General features: G+C 37.3%; 1 protein-coding gene across 1 annotated transcript in view; it reads left to right on the plus strand.

Moving 5' to 3' along the window:
- The first annotated feature begins 1,640 nt into the window (after positions 1–1,640).
- LOC125235913 (hemicentin-2-like) overlaps positions 1,641–26,047 on the plus strand; it is a 29,663-nt gene continuing 5,256 nt past the window's right edge. Inside the window, exons 1-22 of the mRNA XM_048142549.1 lie at positions 1,641–1,915; positions 2,632–2,867; positions 4,317–4,448; positions 5,004–5,093; positions 6,401–6,529; positions 7,131–7,296; positions 8,021–8,202; positions 9,154–9,232; positions 10,292–10,452; positions 10,947–11,118; positions 14,188–14,436; positions 14,761–14,833; positions 15,205–15,401; positions 16,436–16,610; positions 17,093–17,187; positions 17,442–17,595; positions 19,718–19,842; positions 20,825–20,962; positions 21,624–21,761; positions 22,175–22,287; positions 22,988–23,224; positions 23,989–24,139. Coding sequence (XP_047998506.1) covers positions 1,693–1,915; positions 2,632–2,867; positions 4,317–4,448; positions 5,004–5,093; positions 6,401–6,529; positions 7,131–7,296; positions 8,021–8,202; positions 9,154–9,232; positions 10,292–10,452; positions 10,947–11,118; positions 14,188–14,436; positions 14,761–14,833; positions 15,205–15,401; positions 16,436–16,610; positions 17,093–17,187; positions 17,442–17,595; positions 19,718–19,842; positions 20,825–20,962; positions 21,624–21,761; positions 22,175–22,287; positions 22,988–23,224; positions 23,989–24,139 — 3,415 coding nt within the window. The 5' untranslated portion in view covers positions 1,641–1,692. The remainder of the gene's footprint in view (positions 1,916–2,631; positions 2,868–4,316; positions 4,449–5,003; positions 5,094–6,400; positions 6,530–7,130; positions 7,297–8,020; positions 8,203–9,153; positions 9,233–10,291; positions 10,453–10,946; positions 11,119–14,187; positions 14,437–14,760; positions 14,834–15,204; positions 15,402–16,435; positions 16,611–17,092; positions 17,188–17,441; positions 17,596–19,717; positions 19,843–20,824; positions 20,963–21,623; positions 21,762–22,174; positions 22,288–22,987; positions 23,225–23,988; positions 24,140–26,047) is intronic.

The raw sequence follows: 26,047 nt of genomic DNA on the forward strand, positions 1-26,047 counted from the left end.
TTAAACGTTGAACTACATATATTATCACATATTTGATCCTTGAGAAGCGCTGGTAGCCTAGCGGTATGTACGTGTGACTTTCGTTCCGGAGGTCGTGGGTTCGAACCCCGACTCGTACCAATGAGTTTTTCGGAACTTATGTGCGAAATGTCATTTGATATTTGCCAGTCGCTTTTCGGTGAAGGAAAACTTCGTGAGGAAACCGGACTAATTCCAACAAGGCGATACGCCGCTGGCTCTGTCGCGCCAATACGCAGTTACCCTCCGGGTTGGAAGGTCAGATGGCAGTCGCTTTCGTTAAACTAGTGCCTACGCCAAACCTTGGGATTAGTTGTCAAAGCATAACGCAGCGAGGATGAATTCTAGACAGGAAATCGTTCTATTATCGCTATGTATTTATATACTTGGTATGCACTTGGTATGTAAATACGAGTACATATAATAACAAACAAGCGCTGCAATGAGTCAGTAAATGATGACAGCTAGAAACATGATACAGTAGCTTGCAATTTTATTATGCCTATCTGCATTACTATATCTGGTTGGCACAAGGCTATCTATCTACCTTTTCTCAAACATTTCCATTATATCCGCCCTTTATTTATTTATTTTGCCCGTGTGGTGACGGGTTAAGAATTTCACCACCCCGGTTTCTTCCCGTGGGTGTCGTAGAAATCGACTGTTGTCTCTGCAATGTCGCAAAATCGTTTTCTTTCAACCCCTTGCCAAGAGTGGCACTGAAACTTGAGTAGTTTCATGTGCTCTGCCTACCCCTTTTTGGGATGTAGGGGCGAAGATTTAATTCCCATAGAAAATTTGAATTTCGCGCTAAAAATTCGCGTTTATAAGTATTAATTAAAAGAAGGGTATGTTAAACATAATTATGAAGCTTTTGGTTTTTATTGTGCTTAAATAAATGAACTAACTTAAATTAATTTTTATTAAGCAGAAACGTCTGCTAACGATTCTAAACATTTTTATATTAAAGGAAAAAATGTAAAAATGTAAAACTTAAATTGCTCTTAATTGAAAAGGCTTACTATACTGTAGACGAGTTTCTTCGTGGAGTCAATTAATTGTGTGCTCTATTATGCTTAGGTTCTAAATTAAATTTTATTGTGAATTTGTTATGATTATAAATGTAATTCTAAATAATGTGCAAGCTAATACCTTGTAAATATTTTTAGTATTTAATTAATTGTGTAAATATTGTTTATAAGATTGACCTGTAAAACATTTTATCAATAAATAAATCAATCAATATGTTCCAGAACAATATGAAGTTTATAACCCTGATGTATGATTTCTGGGAATCCCCATATACAACAACAACTGCAATGTTGAACCAAACATTAAATAAATAATCTAGCTGTCCCTTTCTTGCTCATTATCAGTTTAGTGCGTAAGAAGTCGATAGCAATAACTTTTTATGCATATCAGGAGTGTCCCAGGGGTATCTTAGGTCAGCGTCTAAAGCAAACTGAATTAAATTAGACTTATCTCAAAGTAATATGGCATCATAGGGTCTTGGAATAGAGTCGTGATTCTCATACAAAATTACTGTAGTTATGTCGTAATTCCATTGAGAAACCGTGCTGATATCTGGTATAAAGAGTGCTTTAAAAGCAGGCTCAAAAATAGTGTCAATCGCAAATCGGGATTGTATACTGAACTTATGAGATTCAATTCAAAATGGAAGTCAAAAGTTTCGTAGCATTTTGTGTATTCCTTTTAGGGATAGATGGGACAGTGGGTGATGTGAAAAGTAGTTTAACTTTCGTTATAGATGATACTGCCTCGATGAGTGATGATATAGAACAAGTGAAAATAGGTGCGAATGCAATATTTGATACTGTGACTGGGTCAAATTTTTCGCAAATTGATGATTTTGTGCTAGTGACTTTTAACGACCCTGGTAAGTTTTTTTCTATACATGTACTTCAAATTCGATAGTTAAAGGAGAATGGGCAATTTTGTATGGGCGGTGTCCCATGGGTGTTTACTAATTAAATTAGACATAAATGTTTGAAAGCTTAACTGTAGTTAACAAATATTTAAATTGAAATGTTTAACACTCACACCCATCTTAAAGGCCGGCAACGCACCTCCAACACCTCTGGTGTTTCGGGTGTCCATGGGCGGCAGTGATCGCTTACCATCAGGCGACCTGTCTGCTCGTTTGCCTCCTATCCCATAAAAAAAAATATTGTGAGTTAGGTACAATGAACTCAAAAGTATGTCAGGGTGGAATCATCTATATCAACCGCAGTGCGACGTACATTATAAATAGGAAAGCTAATCTTACAGCTAAATAAATAATTATATGAATGTCATTTTATTACATATAATTCGAATAAAATAATTATACAATAGGCTAGTTTCCTACTAGTCAAATCAAACAAACAGACACACACACTTTCCCATTTATAATGTGCGTACTTTGCATAACAATCAATCTAGGTATTTAAACATTTTTATGGGGACCGACTGATCGTGCTACAAAATAGATAGGCTAAGATCGTCGGATGTCTACCATTTATGTCTATCACGTTCTAACAAGTATGTAAGTGCGAAAGTGACGCATGATATGACACTTGACGTACAGAAAACAATACACTTTGTATGTTACAGCTAGTTTAACTCAACTTCGTACCAGGACGAAAACCAGAAATAATTTCAAAAGCACTTTAAGCTCAATCAATGTGGATGGTGGTGGTGATTGTCCCGAGTCGGCCATGTCTGGAATCAAAATGGGTCTCCAGAACAGCCGAGAGGGGTCTTCCATATATGTGTTTACTGACGCCTCGGCTAATGATTACAAATATTATGATGAAGTTGAAGCTCTTAGTCAGAAAATGGGATGTCAGGTATGTCATTCAGTAAACGTAAAAATCGGCAAATACCGCGCGGTCTCGGCGCCGAATAAAGTTTCGGTCCATTCGGCGTCGAGATCCTGAGTTCTTGGGGTCCGGGCGCCCTGAGTCTCTTTGGAGAACATTCAAAGAGAGGGACACAACTGGCGACCGTAGAGCTGGCAGTTACCTCGCTCAACGAATCAGTTTGGCAGTCCAGCGAGGTAACGCAGCCAGCATCTACGGCACCTCTCCGCGGTGACCTTTATAAATTTAGTTTAGTTTTACTTTTGTATTCTTTATATGTATATATAAGTATTTTTATATTTAGTTTAATCTACTTTTTTTTATTAATTCGATAAACTTTAATGGAATGTGCACGAGTTAGGCACGTCACAGACAGTCTGAAAAATTCATAATCTTAAAAAAATACTTGTATGCAACCTGTTCAAACTGACAGATCTGTCAGATTGATCTGACTGGTTGCATACAAATATATTTTAAGATTATGAATTCTTCAGACTGTCTGTGGCATGCCTTAGACCTTATTTATAATATAGGCTTTATCATCTCCATGTACTTTACTCAATTTCATCCTGCGTGAAAAACTTTTAATTTTATAATAATTAATTTCCACGGATTATTAATGTTACATCAATTCACTTGTTATATCAATTTCATAGTGGTTACAAAATTGACTATACCTGCTACTGTACAGTTACCGGCAATAACATCGTACAAAAAGAAGGCTGCATAAATATCTGACACATTGGTTCTTGTGGCTCTATAAAGAAGATTCTGTCAGATTTTTTTGCGGCCTTCTTTTTGTGCGATGGATACATTTAATCAAGGATGATAGTTATTTGAATGAATATCAATATGAATATGCCGGAACTGACAAAGCCCATAGAAAAAAGTGTATGAAATGTAAGTATGGGCCATTTAGGGATAAAACTAAATGGCGCTGCTTCGCAAATTTCCCAAAAATGTAATATTAGAACAGTTTACAACTTATATTACAAGCAGAAGGAATTGAAAACAGAATACTGATTAATGCTATTGTAATATTAGCTAAAAATTGGTAAGCATTAGACTCTTCGTTCGTCGCGACATCTATTGACAAGTAGCAGTTACTGTTTTTTTTTGGAGTATATTTTGTATATTTCAAAGTAGGTCATACTTTTATACGGTTTTTTAGACTTAATGTCAACTATTAAACGAACTTAATCAAATAAATTTAATTTCTGGTCTTATAAAAGTAACATTTACGAAATTTGTAGTTGATAGTTATCACTATTGTAGGTACTGACAATTTACGCTATTTGACGCGTGTTTGTCGCTAGATGTCACTACAAATAACCCGCATTTACTGATGTATCGAGTTACACCTCTTCCCTTACGTATTCCTCTGTGCCTGTATTTAATTTATAGATTGCAAGATTTTATCTTATTTTTAATTTACAGATTGTTTTTGTACTAACCGGTTATTGTTCGGAGTCGGACAAGAAGTCGAAAGGATACTTGGTTTATAAAGACCTCGCCAATGCTACCAACGGACAAGTGTTTCATTTAGAAAGAAAAAGTGAAATCGGAGAGGTAAGCAATACTGATTGATAATAGTTATTTGTTTTACAAGGGAGCGAAGTAGTTTAACCACTGTGGAAGTACGAGAAAAAAATATATATATATATATTATAGGACATTCTTACACAGATTGACTGAGGCCCACGGTAAGCTCAAGAAGGCTTGTGTTGTGGGTACTCAGACAACGATATATATAATATATAAATACTTATATACATAGAAAACATTATTGTAAGGAAACTGTGGACGTACTATGGTGTGTGTGTGTGGGTGTACTGTGGGATTTGTGAGCAAATGAAAGATATGTAGAACTACGAGTTAAAATTTGTATGAAATTACTTGGCACCTGTGAGAGAGTCTTTAACAATAGGAACGATAATTAAGTAAGTCTGCTTGACTGCTGCAGGCTCCAAGGGCGAAAAATAAATAAATATAGGGGGACACCTTACACAGATCAACCTAGCCCCAAACTAAGCAAAGCTTGTACTATAATGGGTATAGATATAGAGAGAAAACATCCATGACGCAGAAACAAATATGTCTATTTATTTATAATTTTTATTTCAGATTCTGAAGTATGTGCAAAAAACTATAGAGAGCCGACATAACGTCCTGAAAAGTAAAGATTTTTCTCCTGGCTACGGACATACATTTGACGTAAGTCTACAGGGTACGTAGCAGAATGGCACAAACGCTCACGAAACGAAACGCTCGTCGATATCTATCTCTATCGCTCTTGCGTATTGGCGCGACAGAGCCAGACTACCTTTCGCGACGTTTCGTTTTCATTTCGCGTCAGAGAAATTCTATTCGGCTACGGCACCTGATATGTTACCTACTAAAATATACTTCTCTTACCTAGGTTTATTTTCTTTTCTCTTCTAAAAAAACTAACTATTTTGGCGCAGTGATCCAAAGTGAATCTTGGCCTCCGAAATGAGAGCCCGTCCCGATCCTGCGCAGCCTTTAGCCAGTCACTGCCATGATTGCTGATACTATGATTGAGGAGTTAGTGGCCGAACTCAATATCATCGGTGACACTGGTGACACGAAAGCCGACAGACTTCGCTGGTTCGGTCACTTACTTAGAATGGGGGACTATCGGGCTGTCAAGAGTTTGAGTCGATGGACTGCTGGCCGTCCAGCGGGTTGACCCAGGTATCTCTGGGAGGACAGTGTGGCGGCGGATCTGCGTCAGCGTCAGGTCAGTGACTGGAAAGAGGCTGTGCAGGGTGGCGATCGCACAGCCTCAGAGGGACAGGTGGCTATCTCTCATTTCGGAGGCCGAGATTCACTTTGAATCATTGGGACAAAATAGTTAGTTGTTAATAAAGTTAAATTAATTTTTTTACCATTATTTATTATGAATATGTCAAAAACCCCTCTTATCTCGTCTGTGATATGATATAAACAAGAAACAACTTTTCCAAGAATCATTATTTAACAATAACTAATGTACAGATAATGGGAGTTTACTATCTAATAAGAAACATTCGTTATTTACATCATCATCATAATTATAATCATGAGTTTGTCTTGACATGTTTTCTCCTTTTATTAAGATTAGGCCGTGTTTCTATGAGTGAGATCCTATAATTGGCTCTGTGTTACTATTATCATAGTTAAAGCTGTTGGTTCTCCATGAAAATAAATTAATAAATATTTCATTCTCGAATAAATATTACATATGTAAATTGGATGACAATGTAATTTTAGGATAACATGGAGCTGATCTGATGATGGAGACAGGAGGTAGCTCTGTGACCTAATTGTGTTTGGAGTTCCTAGAAATGTCTTGCTGAAAATTAGTTTCCTGCTAGCGATAAAAACTTATGTACCAAGCGAAAACAAATTTTCTTGACAAAAAGCTTAATCACGAAACAGAAACAGAAAAGTACAGTTGGCGATAAAAGCTACTTATGTGCCAAAAATGTTTTTTTTTTAACCATTTTTTTATGTTTCAGATTCCAGTGGACGCGGATACGAAGGAATTAGTGATTGCGGTATCAGGGAAGAACCCTGCGGTCAGCGTGACGGATTCCGGAGGCACTAAGTGGCCTACTACTGATATCACCAGGCTGAGCGAAATTGCCGTACGTTCATTGACAAATATATTATTACTTCGTGACATTCGGTCACTAAAGTTAAGCCAGTACAGTAACGTTGTTGACATAGTGAATACGAGCCAAGCGTGTACGGATGCGAGCAAAGCGTGCAGTCTGTGCGACTGATGCGTGATCATCGACCAATCGTATTGTAGTATTCCATCAAGGCGCATCAAACTTTTGAAATCTTTGCGATATTTTGTGTCTTCGTTCTTGCATTCTATGACTAATCCCATCCCAGGAATTGAAGTCTTTATGAAAACGACAGAAGGAAAACTAGGTGCCGTTTGATGTATCTGGTTTCTTCCCGAAGTTTTCCTTTATGTCGGACAAAGTATTAACGTTGGCAAAATATATGAACATAAATAGAACCGATTATTACTGATTGACAAGATAAGCCCGTAGTCCTGGGTTCGAATCCCGGTAAGGGTATTTATTTGTGAAATCAACACAGATATTTATTCCCGAGACATGACTGCCTTCTATGCATTTGTATATTGTCGAATAACACCCATAGGTACTACAAGCGTTAATTAGTTTGTTGTTAGGTCGATCCGTGTAATTAAGGCCCCCATTTTTTTTTTTGCAGGTGGTGAAAGTAGTAGACGTGAAACCCGATGTGTATACGGTGGAGGTCGGTAGTGAGGACGAAACGCATGTGGTCGTGTCTGGATCCACCACGGTGCACTTCCAACATGGCTTCTCCACTGTCAGGCCTTCGAACATCAAGGAGACTGTCACCAGGCCTGTGCCAGGTATTAAAGATAAAATAAATAATTGTGCCATGAGAAGGTTCGGGCTATAGTGCCCACGTTAGCCTGAACGAAGCGAGGGATTCTAAAAGTAGGTGGAAATAAGTTTACTGCCCTGTGTGTACAGCTTTTCACACCACCTAAATATGAGGAAATCCCAAAATATGAATTAAGGTAAGGTGAGGAAGACTGAAGGGTTTTTTATGCGGGGTAAGATACTAGAAAGCCGCCCTTGCAATGCTTCTTTATAGAGGTACTGAACATATTTCGTCTTAACTTACCTTACCTTAATTCATATTTTGGGATTTCCTTATAGGTGATGTGAAAAGCTGTACACACAGGGTAGCGACCTTATTTCCACTTTGGGTGTTAACTTTTGAGTCCCTCACGACGCCCAGGATTTTAAAACTTTACCTTATCGTTGTTGTAAAAATATTACGCACTTAATCGATACGTGATTGGTCGCATATCACACTTTTCGTTGCATTATTTTTTTATACTGGCAACCTAGAGTCCTTGAACAGAAAGGTGCCACTTTGCTCCCTCTTATCGGTGAAGAAAAGTACTTAGGTTCCCAATGGGTGATGTGAAAAGACAGTTATAATTCCTATTTTGATGGAGTAGGTAGGCTAGCGACCCATAGGCCTTAAATCAGAAAATTAATCACAATCTAAAATGTCTCTGATTAGAGCGGAGACTAAAATAAAACCCTTGTATATTTTTCTAGGAGTACCGTCTCACCTCTCGATAAAATTATCTTCTGAAGGAAACGTCGTATTAGACACAGTTCAGATACTGGATATGAACGATAAAGTGATGTCGACGACAAAGCTGACTCTTGTCGATAAAACCGAACAATTTTATACCACCGAGAAGATGGACCCGCCAGATCATATGTTCAAAGTTGCGGTAAGATACAATTCTATCATTTATACAGTGTGTAAAACTAATACGGACGAGTCTCGTAACAGTGGTGAGTATGAGTATGTGTAGGACATAAGAAATGTAACTTTTATTTGTTTTTGTCATCCATACAGAATAATTTGGCCCGCAATGTTCGCAATGTTATGCAAACACATTTAAAAAACTCTATAACAGTGGTCATTGACTGTCATCGCAACCATGTTTATAGTACATTGCAGCTGTGAAAATTCACAAAAAATAATTATGTTAAAAATAAAAATGACTGAAAAACAGCTCAGAATGAAAAATAACACTAATTAATTATTTGTCCGGTTTAATTTATTGCCCGTATAACGCTTACACATTGTATACGTACAAAACTACAGTCTGACCAAAAAGAGTAGAAATTAAAAACTGGCAACATTGTAGTGTCCCTTTCAAATCAATGCGCGTGAGAAAACGGGAAGACACTACGATGTTGCCAGTTGCCACTTCTCTAATCTTTTTGGTCAAACTGTAAGACGAGGCATACTCGTATATTTAGAACTTAAATAGCTACTTATTTATTATATTTTAATGATTGTTACCATAGATTAAATATAAGAAGATCATACCACCCCATACATTAAAATGCAACCGCCTAAGAAGGCGCATACACTACACTACACATAGATGGCGCCACAAAAAAATGCCGTGCTGCCATCGATTATTTGTAGATTGGCGTTAAGTGTCACTTTCGAGCTATAAATGTATGTCAAAAGTGACACTTAACGCCATCTACAAGTATTATCGAAAGCTACAGGACATTTTATTGTGGCGCCATCTATGTGTGGTGTAGTGTATGCGCGTTCTTAGGCGGTCGAATTTTAATGTATGAGATGGTATGATCTTTTTATATTTAATCTATGATGTTACTAAATTGTCTAAAACTTGTTAATTAAAATATCCGATTTGCAGATAAACGGATACGATGTCAATAACAAAGCATATATAACGAGAATCAGTTTGACCCCCATCAAGCCGCAAAAAATTGAAGGTAAGATTTTTAATTTTTTTTTATCAATAAAATTTTGTTTCAATATTGCTTCATTCTTATAAGAGGTCTTTAAGCCGTCCACTTTATGAGCTGAGGTTCCTGTTACATTAATACAGGCTGTAATTTTTATAACAGGCAATATTTTACGGACATGATGGGCTGGCTATGTAAAACATGATAAAACTTCAAATATCATATTTTGTTCAATTTTATATACACTTTATTCTATTCAAAGAATACTCAAACGCTATCTATCCGAGAATCAACCAAATATGTGACGCCATATCTGACGGGCAAGCACGGGCCCATACAGTCTCTATCGTGTCAGATCGTTCTTTTCGCAATATTATTTGTAAGTGCGATAGGGACGCACCGACCCGACAAGGCTTATCACACTAGTGTGCTACGCTCGCTCAACCGTAATAAATGTTGGTTTATTATGGTTCCTAGGTACGTTTTTTTCAGACTTTATTCATCTTTTACGCAGCTGTATAGGCAAATATAAAAATAAAAATTGTTTATTTTAAATGAACTCACATGTTTACAATTTTGCTGACTCCACACCCGCAACGTCCTTTGGAGGAGAGATCTAACTTATTCTAAATAAACAATAAAGGAAATATTGAATAAATATTGCAATTAGGTATTTGCTAATAATTTGGAAAATTAGTACAAGTAAGAGACATGACAAGAAAAAAATAAATGTGTCGCTTAACTTCAAACTTGGGTTAATCCATTCTGCTTTAAGGTTGAATTCATAAAAAAAATATAATATGATCTGAAAGATAATCAGCCTTATAGCAGAATGAATTTACCCAGTTTTGAAGTTAAGCGACACAAATGATGATAGTATTCATATTCATATTCATTTATTCAATCCAACCATGGTATTTTACAGAGGTGTTTACAAATTGTAGGTACAAACATGGACCCTACTAGGGTGTAGCATAGGGTGTGTAAGGTATAGGGGGTAGGCAGATACAAGCATTTTTTTAAGGAAATGCTTAATATTTTCCCCAAGTGACTTTGACTTTATTAAAACTGTTTGGGAAATTGCAGCTACTCGTATTGTGGAGACGAAGGCTCCATCTGTTGAGTGCAAGAGCATCGTGAACGCTGCATACGAAAAGCCACTGCAGCTGAAGTGCAAAGTCAGCGGCTACCCGAAGCCGGTCGTTATTTGGGAGTCTGATGACAAATCTGCTGTTCTCGAGCATTCTGTAAGTTTGTGTATCACTCAAAGTACATTCTATCGATCTAGCTTTCGGCACCAAGTTCAATTTTGTATGAATTTACTTTGTGTAGATAAAATGTAACTTTGTCATTCATTTTTGATGTATCAAGAGAGCCTTTACCAGTTGGTGCAGTGAAAAATCTTTTTCTATAAATCTTATAATTAATGAATCTACGGTTGTACTCACGTTATTATATCGCTATTGCTGCGACATGTTTCGGGCCAATTCGGTGGCCCCTCTTCAGGCATATAGGAGTTCACGCGACGACTAAACTCCTTGGACTGAAACAGCAATAGCGATATATTAACGTGAGTACAACCGTAGATTCATTAATTATAAGATTTATAGAAAAAGATTTTTCACTGCACCAACTGGTAAAGGCTTCTATAAATCTTGCTACGTTTTCGTGTATTTTCAAACTTAACTGAGCAACTGGGATGAAAAGAGTAATAGTATTGATTTATGTTATACAATTTTAGGAATACACCATGGAATTCCCGTACGATTACATCAGTGTACTGGAAATAAGTAAAGTAACAAAAAATGGAACTTATACCTGCAAGGCTGTGAACAGTGTGGGCAGCGATGAAGGAAGAACCACTATTCAAACTAAATTAAAGAGCTTCTTCAAAGTCGTGGCTTTTCCTAAAGGTATATTTTATTTATTCTATTTTATACAAAACTAGCTTTTACCCGCGGCTTCGCCCGCGTAATAAAAGTATTCTTATTGGAACATTTACAAAAAATAAGATTTTCATTTGGATCCGTAGGTTTCTTTGTAGGTACATCTGTCCGCAATTATTTCGATTAAGGTAAAGCGGGGCAATTCTCGACTGGGGGGGGGCATTGTAACTGATCTATTTGCTGTACGGTCCGGTTTTGGCTGACTGTACCTTACACATATTACTATTGTTTTTAAAGAAATTCTTGCAATGATTGTAGAATTGTTACACAGCGACCACAGTGTAGGTAGTAGGTACGAATATGTATGTATTTTACCTATATAAATATTTATACTGGGGAAACTTCATACGACCCACATAGCCAGTATCTCGACGCTATGGTCGGTAGGGTAAAAAGTACTTCCTTGCATTATGGCTTACAATTTTTTCCATTTTGCTTATACTTATTGCAAACGTAAACATATAAAAGGCAAGGAAAACAACGATCTTCTTACAGCACATTGAATGTAATAGTTATTACGGATTCAGGATATTCGCCGATGCCTACTTACTAATCCCTTCCCACTGAGCCACCTGCATTTTACACTGCCTAGATTGCCGACCGATTATTCCGACCCCAATCCCTATTCTTATCCCCGTCCCTATCTCTATCTTTGTCTCCGTCCCCGTCCCGTCCCTGTCCCCGTCCCTCCCCTATTCCTATCCCTATCCCCGTCCCCGTCCCCTATTTTAATCCCTTTCCCTATTTCTATCCCTATCCCGATCCCTATCCCTATCCCTATCTCTATCCCTATCCCTACCCCCAATCCCTATCCCTAACCCTATCTCGTTCCTGTCCCTAGTGTCCCTGTCCCTGTCCCTGACCCTGTCCCTGTCCCTGTCCCTGTCCCTGTCCCTGTCCCTGTCCCTGTCCCTGTCCCTTTCCCTGTCCCTGTCCCTGGCCCTGTCCCTGTCCTTGCCCCTGTCAAATTATCATGCTAAGAGGTGAACTTTGAAAAATCCTTTCTTAGTGCTCCTCTAAGGAACTTCCGTGTCAATTTGAAATCTCTTGAACCAGAAGTAAAGATAAAAACTAAAGCTATACTTATGGCTATTTTGGATATTTTAACCCCATTGCACAACAACAGGGGAGAAAATTTCTTTTCCACCTCATTAGATTTTAAAATCGTTGTATTTATCGTGACCAGCGACCCGATAAACCATAAAAACGATACCCATATTGTTTTTGACTTTACCCCCTTTGCACCCCTTTAGGGGTCAAATTTTCAAAAAACCTGAAACATGTATTTAGTCATATGTCTTTAGGAATCCTCCTGTGAAGTGTCGAATAAAATAGTCAAACTAATCTTGTTTCCCCATACAAACTTTGAACCCCCATTTCACCCTTTTAAGAGGAGAATTTTGAAAAATCCTTTCTTAGTGCTCCTCTACGCCATATAAGGAATCTATGTGCCAAAGTTGAAATCTCTAGGACCAGCGGTTTCGGCTGTGTGTTGATATGTCAATCAGTCAGTCAATATCTTCTTTTATATATTTAAACCCCATTGCACCTCAACTGTAACAGGGGAGAAGGTATTTCACTTCCGCCTCGTAAGATTTTAAAAACGTTGTATTTATCGTGATCAGCGACCCGATAAACCATAAAAACGATACCCATATTGATTTTTTGACTTTATCACCCCCTTTCCACCCTTTTAGGGGTTAAATTTTCAAAAAACCTGAAACACGTATTCAGTCATATGTCTTAAGGAATCTTCCTGTGAAGTTTCGAATAAAATAGTCAAACTAATCTTGTTTCCCCATACAAACTTTGAACCCCCACTTGACCCCCTTAGGAGGTGAATTTTGGAAAATCCTTTCTTAGTGCTTCTCTACACTATATAAGGAACCTACGTGCCAAATTTGAAATCTCTAGGACCAGCGGTTTCGGCTGTGTGTTGATATGTCAGTCAGTCAGTCAATATCTTCTTTTATATATTTTTTTGATATTTAAACCCCATTGCACCACAACAGGGTAGAAGGTATTTCACTTCCGCCTCGTTAGATTTTAAAAACGTTGTATTTATTGTGATCAGCGACCCGATAAACCATAAAAACGATATCCATATTGATTTTTTGTCTTTATCATCCCCTTTTCACCCTTTTAGGGGTTAAATTTTCAAAAAACCTGAAACACGTATTCAGTCATATGTCTTAAGGAATCTTCCTGTGAAGTTTCGAATAAAATAGTCAAACTAATCTTGTTTCCCCATACAAACTTTGAACCCCCATTTGACCCCCTTAGGTGGTGAATTTTGGAAAATCCTTTCTTAGTGCTCCTCTACACTATATAAGGAACCTACGTGCCAAATTTGAAATCTCTAAGACCAGCGGTTTCGGCTGTGCGTTGATATGTCAGTCAGTCAGTCAGTCAGTCAGCTTCTTCTTTTATATATTTAGATATATAGACGGCCAACCAAATCTTGGCACTAAAAAAGGCGTGAAGTCAAATTTTCTATGGGAATTAAACCTTCGCCCTAGATTTTCATAATGTAGATTAGTCTTAGAATTGGTCACTTCATTAAAAATTAAAGTGAAGTCATGAAGTCATCAATTCTAAAGTTGCACATCATATCCAATTCCAACGCCATCAAACATTACAGTTTGGCGAGGATTCCTGTAAACTGTTAATTATAAGTTTTCTGTTACTGTTACTGTTGTTTTACTGTAGGTTAAGATATAATTTTGTATGCCATTTGTGGCTAAACATGTATTGCTACTCAAAAATAATAATGTACCACCTAATGTATACCATGTTTATCGCAATAAAGTAATTCATTCATTCATTCATTCATTCATACATTCTATTTTGAATATTAAAAAACCTACCGACTGCGCCAATGCTAGCGCCAAAATGAGAGCTGAAGATCCGTAGCAGACAGGTTCATTTCAAAATGTACATGTACAACTACCGACATACTTATAAGTCTACCCTATGTAACAAATAAAACTCTCGATTTCTATGACGAAATATCTAACCTAACTTACTATGTTTAAGATATTAGCGTGGAATACCAGAAATCAGTGACAATCCCCTGCAAAGTTAACGCCTACCCACCAGCAAGAGCATTTTGGTATAAAGACCACAAGCCGTTGAAACCGGATGGAAACCTGGTACTGTCTGGAGATGGGTCTACCCTCACGATCCGGTCTATGGAACCGTCATTGGCCGACAATTACAGATGTGAGCTGAGGAATGCCAGGAAAAAGAACAAATACCCGTTTAGAGTGGATATTAGTGGAGTTGGTTAGTAATTTTATGTCGAAATTTCTAATTAGTAAATTACTCTTAGAACTAATCTTACTATTTTTAGTACTCACACTACTATTAAGCTTTAAAGTGCCAGGGGGCGCCACAAGCCTTCGGGAATAGTGTACACTTGACCGAATACACCAGATCACACCGTCACTGAATGGCTGAGCGGTTCAGGCATCCTTCGCGTAAACGGTCCTTCCTTCGGTCGTGTTTTAATTTGTCGCCACTGGTTTCGAACTTCCCTTCTTTCCGCACTTGTATTAAATAATACATATAATAGAGACAGTTTGAATATTTTTTTTTTCAAATTTTCAGAAGAGCCAGAAATAAGTAAGGAAGTTAGTAAAATGGAGGCTTTGCAAGGTTCCTCGGTCGACATTCGATGCCAGTAAGTGTTTTAAACTGAAGTTTATTTTACCATTTTACTTTTGTTCACTGATCAGTCACTTAAAGAACCAAAGTAAGTCAAGGAACTTAATATTTAATGTGTAAATTATTATAATGATAAAAAAGTGTACAGGGTGTAATTTTTATAACAGGCAATAATTTATTGACATGATAGTGATACGCAGCTGACGTCAATCGTCAACACTCGAAGTTGTCAAAACTTATATCTAAGTATCTAAAACTATTTATTCAGTACATATTGTGGTACTACTTTATCCCACTAGTACGCAAAGTGGTACCTTATGTGCCTATGCCGGAACAAAGGGTCTTGTATATATTTAAACTATTTTTTCTCACTTATAACTTGTTCAGGGTACTCAAAGGCCAGCCAAAACCAAGGATGCACTGGTACTACAAGAGTGCTGACGCTATTGTCTACACACCCATTGATGAGGCCTCGGACACCATACATTTGCACAGCGTCGACGCAACCCACACAGGATCGTACAGGTGTATGGCTGATAATGTCATGAATTGGGACTCCCATGAGATCGATTTGGTTGTGGAATGTAAGTTACCCTTTTTTACATACATACGAGGGAACCTAAAGATTGTAAGTACGCATTTCGGAGGGCAAAGTAAAGATAAAATGTTATATGACGTCAAGCCAATTTCGAGAAAAAAACGCGATTGTTTTGACATGCAGTAAGGTTCGAATTAGATGACGTCACTACATCGCTGACAGCGTTTTGGTGGCCATTTTTTTATATAATTTAATTGATTTATTATCACAGACAACAAATGGTCCATAATGGTTAGTACTTAAACATTATTGAATATTTTAAAGCTAATTGTTAAATACCATACTCACAATAACATAGTCTATAATGTGTCCCACTGCTGGGCAAAGGCCTCCCCTGTTTTCCGCCACTCGTCACTGCTCTGTGCATGCTCTCGCAAGCCGCCACAAATTTATTTAAATAAAAAACTACACACATTTTAAATCGAAAATACGTAGTCATCACATACACTTTTAATACCCAAAATCTATAAAAATAGTTTTTTCACAATCACAAATATTGTTTTTAAGACAATTATTTATTGTGCCAAATTCGAAATGAGTCCAGTAGCCCATTGAATCAATTTCTATGAAACCCAGAGGAGGAAAGGAGTCACCACACAGGGGACGCATTTACAGATGAATGAAATTGGAAAACTATTTATTTCCAATTGGAGACTCCAGTGCCTGTTAAGATCTATTCTTACGGGTAGATGTTTGCTGTAACGCCACCCTAAGGCGGTTGAAAATTGAGGGAAGGCATGGATAAATTCGCACACATCCAGCAGGCCTCCGTGGCGCAGTTGGAAGCGCGATGGCCCCGGCAAGGCCAAAGGTCGCAGGTTCGAGTCCTGCCGGAGGTGTGAATTTTTCCATTTTTCCTTTAATTTAAAAATATGTAATGTCGCTCGCAGACGTTTCTGCATGATAAAAAAAAACAAATTTATTTCCAATTTCTTGGATCCCTCAAGTTTTCTTAAATCTTATCCCATGTTACCTGACCTATATTGTTTGAATGTGATTAATTCTACCAACATGTTATAGATGAACCATGGATATCAAGGCCACGTGTGACATTATTGACAACGAACCTCGGGGAGCCTGTGACGTTAACTTGTCTTGCTGCTGGAGAGCCGGCACCAAGCATCGTGTGGAGACTCAACGGTGTGCCTATACCGAGCACTGCTAGATACAGTATTTTCGCGGATGGGACGCTTAGGTAAGAGTTAAGACTATAAGACTACATACATGTATTTCTATCATCTCATTTGATTGGTCTCATAGGAAGATTAGCGCTGGAAATCAACAGCAACAGCCGAATGAAGCAGTTTTGTGGCATTTCATCATTTCTGTTTCTGTTATAACGTGTGATTTCTCTTGCTTCACCCTCGATTGTCTGTGTTCACGAATGAAAAGTTATTTTATTCTTTTCTATGTCTGTCTATGTTCCTTCGTTATCCCGGCATTTTGCCACGGTTCATGAAATGTTGGGGTCCGCTTTGGCAACTGATTTCTAATATGCGATTGCGATACATGACTTCATGTTTCACGATATTAATGCTTAACTATTTAATTCACTGTATAAGTACCTCTATTTAGTCTTGTTCATCAACATGAACGTTTGTAGTGTTGTTATAAAGATAACATTAATTCGCGTTCACAAAATATGGTTGGTATAAAATATTGCCTATTATCTTACAGGTTTTTAGCTACTTCGTCAGATGAGGGGGAATACGAATGTAAAGCGAGCAATAAACGTGGAGTAGACAGCATCAAATACAAGTTAAATGTTTATGGTGAGTATAATATTTATTAGTCATTTACCGATATAATATTTAATAAGTAGAGCACTGACCTTATAAAGCAAACTGCATATTATGTAATAGGTTTGCTCCGTTCACCAAGACATTTGGCCAACTCTTTGGACACCTTTTGGTGTATAGTAGCCAGTGTTACATGATATTGAATTAGATGTTGCAAGTTGCTTAGTTAATGAGATGTCTGGATTTTTCCATAATTTCTGCCTTTTTGAATGATATTGTTTTTTTAGTTCCAGTCGATATTGAGTCTCCCAAGAACAGTTTCCTGGAACAGATGGAGGGGTCTACAGTAACTTTGCCGTGCAGAGCGGACGGGGCTCCCAAGCCGAGCATAACTTGGATCCACCGCAGCAGAGACCCTGAAGTCAGACCCAGCCGATTAGAGTAAGTTTGAAAGAAAACAGTTTATACTTTGTACATAACAAGTTACATTTTACTGAAATTACTCAAATAGTTTTTGTCAATGAGCGTTTATAACCTGCAATAGACTACCACTGAGTGTAACGCCCCGGCCACGACATTGGTCTAAGCGCGACAGCGGTGAGCGGCGGCCATATTCAATTCAATTCAATTCAATCATTTATTCATAAATAATAATTTACATGTCACATCATCATATTACAATTTGCATTTCTATTATAGTTCGTTTTGGTATAAATAATAATAGTAGGTACTTAATCTAGTATTAAATAGTACTAACCATAGTTTTATAATTTGCTGTTCATATCACAAAGTCTGTAGGTATTTTACATGCATGTTTTTGGTATTTTACATGCATGCATACATTGGAGCGAGACGCAGCGACGGGACTTTTCATTCGCACGTATGGCTGCCGCTCACCGCTGTCGCGCTTAGACCAATGTCGTGGTTGGGCCGTAAGGCCTGAGTGGACGCTCGAAGCGGAGCGTTCGGCGGGGTGTGCAGCGGGGCGGGCCGGCGGGCGAGCGTGCGTCCAGCCTATACAGTGTCGACTCAGAACACTTGTATGAGCTTCAATTGTTGGACATGCACGGCTGCACGCCACACGCCCCGCCCAATATGAGCGTGCATTCAGGCCTTACACTTAAAAAGCGACCAAATCAACTTCAGTCTAGCCAAGTGGTCTAGTGTGAGACTGTTAATACTGAAGACCCATATTGATTACCGGTTCCGCAACTGGTGGATTCTGGTGGAGTAAAATATATATTATAATATATGTTGTACAGTTTCACTTCTTCTGTTTATTTATTATTTACGTTGTGGGACACCTTACACAGATCAACCTAGCCCCAAACTAAGCAAAGCTTGTATTATGGGTGCTAGGCGACGATATACGTACTTATATACATAAATAAAAACCGGCCAAGTGCGAGTCGGACTCGCCCACCGAGGGTTCCGTACAAACTTTCTTTCAAACTACCTAGTAAAAATAATCTCATATTTTCATATAACTCTAATGACTTGACTAGAAGACAAAAGTATAGGCACTAATGAGTATTATAGTGTATAGCGCCATCTCCCGTTCAATTTGCTAACTAATTTGCGCGACCTGGTTTTTCAGGGATAATTCTTTATAATGTTAATCGATTTAAACAGTTTTTACTTTATTAGACAGAAGATGGTTTACGTAACGTCTCGTATTAGTTTGAAGTACGATATACATCCGCAAGGGTGGGTAAATTGAAAGTAAAAATCTGAAAGTTTTTTGTGAATTAAAAAAAAAGTATTCAAAATACAAACACGATTATATTTTTCCTGTAATATATAGCATAAAACCAATGTTTACTAAAATTTTCATAATTTTTCGTTGGTAAACTTCGGAGATAAGGGGGGGGGGGGGGGAACGGTATTTTTTTTTACATTTTCCTTCAAAATTCTTTTTTTTTCCACAACAAAAAAATTATAAAAAATAGCTTATTTACGTTCAATTTGAGCTCTTTCCAACGATACCCCACTTGACCTAGTAACTTGAAATTTACAGTTTGCCCCCCTTTCATTTTGGCCATTTTCTACAATTAAAATTAATATATTTGAAAAAAATATACTTTCTATTTGTAGAGGTTTACTATGTTCACAACTATTCCAAATTTCAAGTTGATAGCATTAGTAGTTCTCGAGATATTTAGGAATGTGACAGACGGACAGACAGACGGACAGAGTCGCACCATAAGGGTTCCTGTTGTACCTTTTTGGTACGGAACCCTAAAAACATCCATGACTTAGGAACCAATTTCTGTGTTCATTACACAAATAAATGCCCTTACCGGGATTCGAAACCGGGACCGCGGCTTAGCAGGCAGGGTCACTACGCGCTAGGCCAGACCGGTCGTCAAACCTTAAAAGTTATTTTCCTGTTTGACAGGAAACCCCAAAAGAGTCCTGTGCCCTGTTCCTGTTTGAAAGGAAATCCAAAAGGGGATGCCTATGTCTATGTACTTAGTCCCCTCCTGATCGGGCAGTTTGCCTTTTCGCTGCCTATCAAGAAAAAGCCTATTGTAACTATTTGAACATGTATTTTTTTATCCAGGCCAAGCGACAGTACAGGAAGGTTACAGTTTGACAGGATACTGTTGAGACAGGGTGGCGAATACACCTGCGTGGCTTCCAACTCCAGAGGCTCCAAGAATATTACGTACGAGGTGGAAGTGCTAGGTAAGAACATAACACAAATGTATAAACCATTGTGTACTGACAAGTATAGACCATGAGCCACAAACACGAAAACAGGTTTCCATGACCAATAGTGGTTAACGGCCAGAAATAATTAACAGCAGCAGTCAGCTGACATTTTGTTGGCAGCCACCGAAACACAGAAGAGAACATTCTAATTTCAGTCGTCGCCTCCCGTTTCATACTTTGTCAGATAATAGTTTCGAAGCTATCATAGACAATATACTTAAAGTAGACGTTTGTATATCATTTCACCGTGTTTTTTAACCCCCGACGCAAAAACGACGGGGTGTTATAAGTTTGACGTGTCTGTCTGTCTGTCTGTGTGTCTGTTTGTCTGTCTGTGTGTGTGTCTGTCGGCATCGTAGCTCCCGAACGGATGAACCGATTTCGATTTAGTATTTTTTATTTGAAAGCTGTGTTAGTCGGGAGTGTTCTTAGCCATGTTTCATGATAATCGGTCCACTAGGTCGCGGTCGGGGGTTTTTCAAAATTTTAATTTTTTAAGTCGATAAACTGTCTTTGTTTCAAAGCCGGTTGTTGTTACTGCTAACAATACCTACGCATTTTAACCTCGTTAGACCCACCATAATATAGTCAGCATTTCTATTTTTAATTTGGAACTTGTTCTATCAGTAAATTCGTAAGAATTTCTTTTATTTCAAAGACGGTCTTACGAGGTATTATGAGGATAACACTTGGCGCCCAACGTGGGGCTCGAATAAAAATATTTAGGTGCCATATAATGATAAATAAAATTCTAATTCATTAATTACATTGCAGTTCTGATAACTTCAAGAATATAAAAGTAGAGACAGAGAATATTGATAAGTTGAATAATGTCGTCTAATTTGAATTTAAACTGAAAAATGTCTCAAGTCAGCGCACCATTAACAATTGTTATTAAACTTCATACAAGTACTTTTACCTGTGTCTTGATAACTACTTAACCTTCGGTCCTCAGCACCGCCTAAAATTTACTACACGGCAAAAGAGTTCGAAGGAGTAGTAGGCGATATGCAGCTTATGATTCCCTGCAACGCCACCGGAAACCCGAAACCGGACATAACTTGGGAGATGGGACCGTACCATATTGCTTCAGGTAACTACACATTATAAAACAAAACGAAGTTTTCTTCTTAATACTGCTTTAAGAGTTGCGTCCTTAGCTAGTTCCAATCTACTAAAAGATGAGAATGATCATTGACAAACTCAAAGTACTCCGACTGATAAACTCCTAGAAATATTTATTATTGTTCCTAAAATGTCATTGTTGGTAAATGTGTCATTTTATAACTGATAGTACTGTGTTAACACACCACAGACAAGGTATTATATACAGAATATCGACGACGATAATACTTGTACTTACCGATGAGACTATTCTAAAACCATAGACACTATTTGATATCTTAGTTCTCTCAGAGCTCCCAATTGCCATCCACTATGTTCATCAGATCAGCTAAGTGTCATCATTATAAATATTGTATTGTAATTTGATTTATACTTAACGTGTTTTGTAAATGTGGATTTGTTTTGGTCCAAGATTTTGTTTCCGAATAGTGATGAGATTGATTTGCGTAAAAAATTTACTTTAATTCTCCTTTGCTTGCATCCTGCATATTTTGTCCAAAACCTGTTAACGCCAATTCATTAATTTAAAAATCGAGGGAAGGTCTTCTAAGGTGTAGTAGTTATGCAAAAATTAAATCTGCCATTGTACTTCTGATATGGGGTTATTTAAATGTCTTATTTGCTTCTAGGTTCCAAATGGTTTGATATCAGTGCAGAAGGCAGTCTTATTATTAAGAATGTTGACAAAGCGTCTAGCAAGTTCTACACATGTAAAGCTTCCAACGATTTTGGACAAACACAAGAAGATTTTAATGTTGTAGTTGATGGTAAGTTCAATGGAGTTAATTTTATATAAAAGTTTTTCGTACCTAAAAGCGAGACTATTATTTACGAAGTTAAAATCAAAATCTATCTATCTTCATAAGCTGTCAATGTGTAAACCACGATTTCAGCTTATAATTTACTGATCTAATAAGTTTATGATCTGATAACACAAACGAACTATCTTGGTCAGTTTCTAACTATAGAAGTAGGTACACATACATACATAAATTCACGCCTATATTCTTAAAACGAGTTAGGCAGGGCACATGAAACTGCTCAGGTTACAGTGCTTAAGCATTTATTGCAACGAACGTGACAGGCTAACCCACATCAGAATTGAACCTAAGTCCAACAGTCGATTTCTACTAGGTGTGCCCAATCGATAATTAATTTTGGTATGTATATGATGTTACAGAATTTCCAGAACCAGGATTACTTTCTAACGAATTCAAGCTGAAAGAAGGAGAATCAGCCAATATCCCGTGTAGTGTTCCGCATAAGAAAACTGACAGAGTATTATGGTTTAAGGTACATCTTGCTTAAGTATAACGACAATCAAATTGAATCTTAGGGCACTCTAGATCCCTGTCATGATTGACATCGTGCTTTGTTTGCGACGGAAATCTGTGGGTCTAGTGAAAAAGTGTATAACTCAAATTGACTCGGTGAAAAAGGGTACAAGTCCCTTTTTCACTAGACTCACAGAAATCATTTTAACATTTACTGTGAAAAGGTTCTACCGTGGCCTAGGATTATTTACTACTAACTTTTACCCGTGGCTTCGTTCGTATTAAATTCGAAAATTGCGGAACGCCCCATACAAAGTTCCACCTCCCAAAAATAGACAAAAAGTAGCCTATCACCCTCCATCCCTTCACCTATCTGCACCTATCACCTAAAATCACCTCAATTCGTCGCTCCGTTTTGCCGTGAAAGGTGGACAAACAAACAAATTTTTTTTTTGGTCAGAGGATTGGGAGTTTAGAGAAATATCCTCTATTCTATCCACAAGAATTGGACGCCGGGATGTGATCCCGGGGAGAAAGGGACATCCCGGGGAGAGGGACATCCCGGGGAGAGGGACATCCCGGGGAGAGGGACATCCCGGGGAGAGGGACATCCCCGGGAGACAAACAAACAGACACACACACCTTCCCATTTATAATATTAATATGCCTAATTTAAATTGGTTGAATGTACGTAGCTAATAAATACCTAAATATTTCAGGACGGTAAACTTCTGCCTTCATCCGACCTAATCCTGCACGATGTGATTGAGTCAGACTCAGGAACTTACACCTGTCGGGTCAGTTCCGTGGACCGACCAGCTCAGAGCGGCTCCACCAGGGTTGAAGTTGGCATCGAACCACGCTTCGACTATCCTGATGATGAGAAGAACATCGCCTACAAGTACGGAGAAGTTGCCACCATGGACTGTACGGCTTCTGGAGTTCCGGAACCGGAGGTAAAAATATTTGAGTTATAAGCTATATGTCCCTATTATCCAATCGTCATCGGTAGACCACAATACAATATAAAAATATGAAGAAAAAAGATTGGTTATGGGTTTATAAGTTAAGTTTCTGTTAAATAATCAACAATATTTTTTGGTATTTTGGTAACTGTCTATACCTTCGCTGTCCGTTGCCAAGGAATTTGCCAGTACATTACCTAACTTCAACTGACATTTTAAAGGCTAATGAACGGATTATCAAAGTATGATGGTTGTCGCTGAGGGCGAACCACACATTTCGTTCAGCCTGGCCTACTTACGCTAACTTAGAGTAAGGTGAATAACAAAATGGCGCGTTACGAGCTATTTTCTAATTATAATATTATCCTTATAAAGCCTGACCAGAAATATATGCAATAGCATTACTGAAATATCACCGCATACATCATAATAATAGAGACCTCTTGACAATAGTCATATATTGTCAGGCTTTAATAACATTTGGCTCATGTCGGCCCACGTTGGGCGCCAAATATGATGGTTGTCAACGTGGGCAAGGGGATGCGTGCAAACTATCCACAAATCCACATCTTTTCTATCCTGAGGTAGTGTAGAAACACTCTCAAAGTCCCTCATAATTTTTTTAAATATTATAAACTGATCGGCGATTGGTTGTAGGGTGCTAGGGTGTGACTCAATCCTGATAGAAATTGAAGATAGAGTTCGCCTTCAGCGACAAATATCACAGAGGTATATTTAGTATTAATTTGTTACAGGTAAAATGGTACCACGATGACAGAGAGATAAGACTGAAAGAGTTTAGATATGACTTGGAAATGTATAGCGATAAAGACAAGGGTCGCTACACTTGCACCGTCAGCAACTCACATGGGACAATTAAGCAAGAATTTGTTATTTCATCATTTGGTAAGAAATCTGTAGTATAATTAGTTCAGTCTAATTTCTTGTCAATTTAATGTAAATTATGTTTTTCTTAAAACCAGTTATGTACTTTTTTTTGTTTCGCCCCATTTCTGTTTCGCCCCATGGCGTTGACTGGTTGAGAATGCCTATAAAGGCATTTTGTCCGACAATTGTACTTTATTATGTGCTATACAGTAGGATGCTGATAAGCAACAATGTGTCAACCCACACGCCAACCATTTTGAGAAAATGGCGTCTAAAGATTTTTTCTCATTTTTTTGTGTTTCTCTTAAAAAAAATTGTTTTTATATAGATTGTTGTGTTTTTCAGCTATAATACGTTCAGTAGTAGTGATTATTGTAGCTTAATTTCAAAACAAACTTCAATTTGACGAAATAATGCCCTTTTCTTTTATTGCGAATTGTTCGACGACGTCAAACTTTTTCAAGACTGTGTTATGATACTTAACCCACTTTTGCTAATTGTTTAAAAATATCTATGAGTCTTAAATAAACATGTTAAAGCACATAAATTATTGTTGTAAAATACTCTACCTATGCATATTTTTAACTTTATAAGTGTTAAGTAACATATCAGTCATGGTCACTTATGTTATTAGGTATGTAGGAATCAATACATTATTTATTAATCAAACCTTTTAATGATTTTTCTACTCCCGAACTGTTATTCGTCATTTACAGGATTGTGCGTATCGAAAAAACTGAAAACGCATTGTTTGGTTCTGTAATCATGGCAACGCATTGCATTAACGATACTGCGTGCGTGCGCGGGAAGGCTTTGGGCAGCTGAGCTGACAGTGCAAACCTTTGCAATACAGGAAACAGTGTGAATTTCGCGAGAATTATTAAAAAAAAACTATTAAAAACTAAGTGCATGGTCGTTGTAAAAGTATTGTATGCAATGGTGTTTAACTGACTCCAAAATACTCGTGGAAAGTACGCCACTCATATTTCTTGACCTCCTTTAAACGCCTGTTGAATAAAATACTATAAATTAACTATTAGAGTAATGATCATTTCTAGACACATATTTAAATTATCTGTGCTTTTTCAACAAAAAATCGTTACAAAAACCAAATAATCATCTTTAAAAAAATAAACTACTTATCTAAAATATACAACAAAATATTTTTTTACGCTAAGAAATAGACTAAGTCATTTAAATTATGAATAACTCATGACTTGTACAAGAACAAAACATATATATATATATATATATATATATATATATATATATTTTTTAATGGGATAGGAGGCAAACGAGCAGACAGGAAATATCTTTAACAAAATAATAAACTACCATTCAGTAAGTATTCAAAAACCAAACAATATTTTTATGCATACATTAACACGTCTTAATGTAATTAGTAATTATAAAAAAAATAGTAGCTTATATTAGATTTTTATATAAACACGTACTTGCAAAAAATGTTTGCAAATTATAATAACGAATATGTATATTCATGACTTAAAATGTTCAATTTCGTACTGAATTTACCATTCATGTGCAAAAATATACTAATGGACTAAGTCATAACTTATTCAAACATAAATTAATATGAACAGTTATATTTTACAATATAGTGTCATGGTACTTACACCAAAAACGAACAATTTATGACCCGAATATAATTTAACAATAATGACTTATGTTTTATAACACGGGTCGTAGCATAAAACAACGAATAAAATATCATTTTGCAATAATCATTCAAGTCTCATAGTGGGTAACTATGTCATTTTTTGCGTTTTGCAAGAATGAGTCAAGTGTAAAAAAATCGTTGAGTCAACCCTCATAACACATTATTGTAATTTAAATATGTCTTCTGCCAATTACTATAATAAGTTAAGGTTCTTGACACATTAATGCAAAACAGGCAACACACGATAA

Source organism: Leguminivora glycinivorella, chromosome 18 (assembly GCF_023078275.1).
Source record: "Leguminivora glycinivorella isolate SPB_JAAS2020 chromosome 18, LegGlyc_1.1, whole genome shotgun sequence".
In the NCBI taxonomy this organism is placed as follows: Eukaryota; Metazoa; Arthropoda; class Insecta; order Lepidoptera; family Tortricidae; genus Leguminivora; species Leguminivora glycinivorella.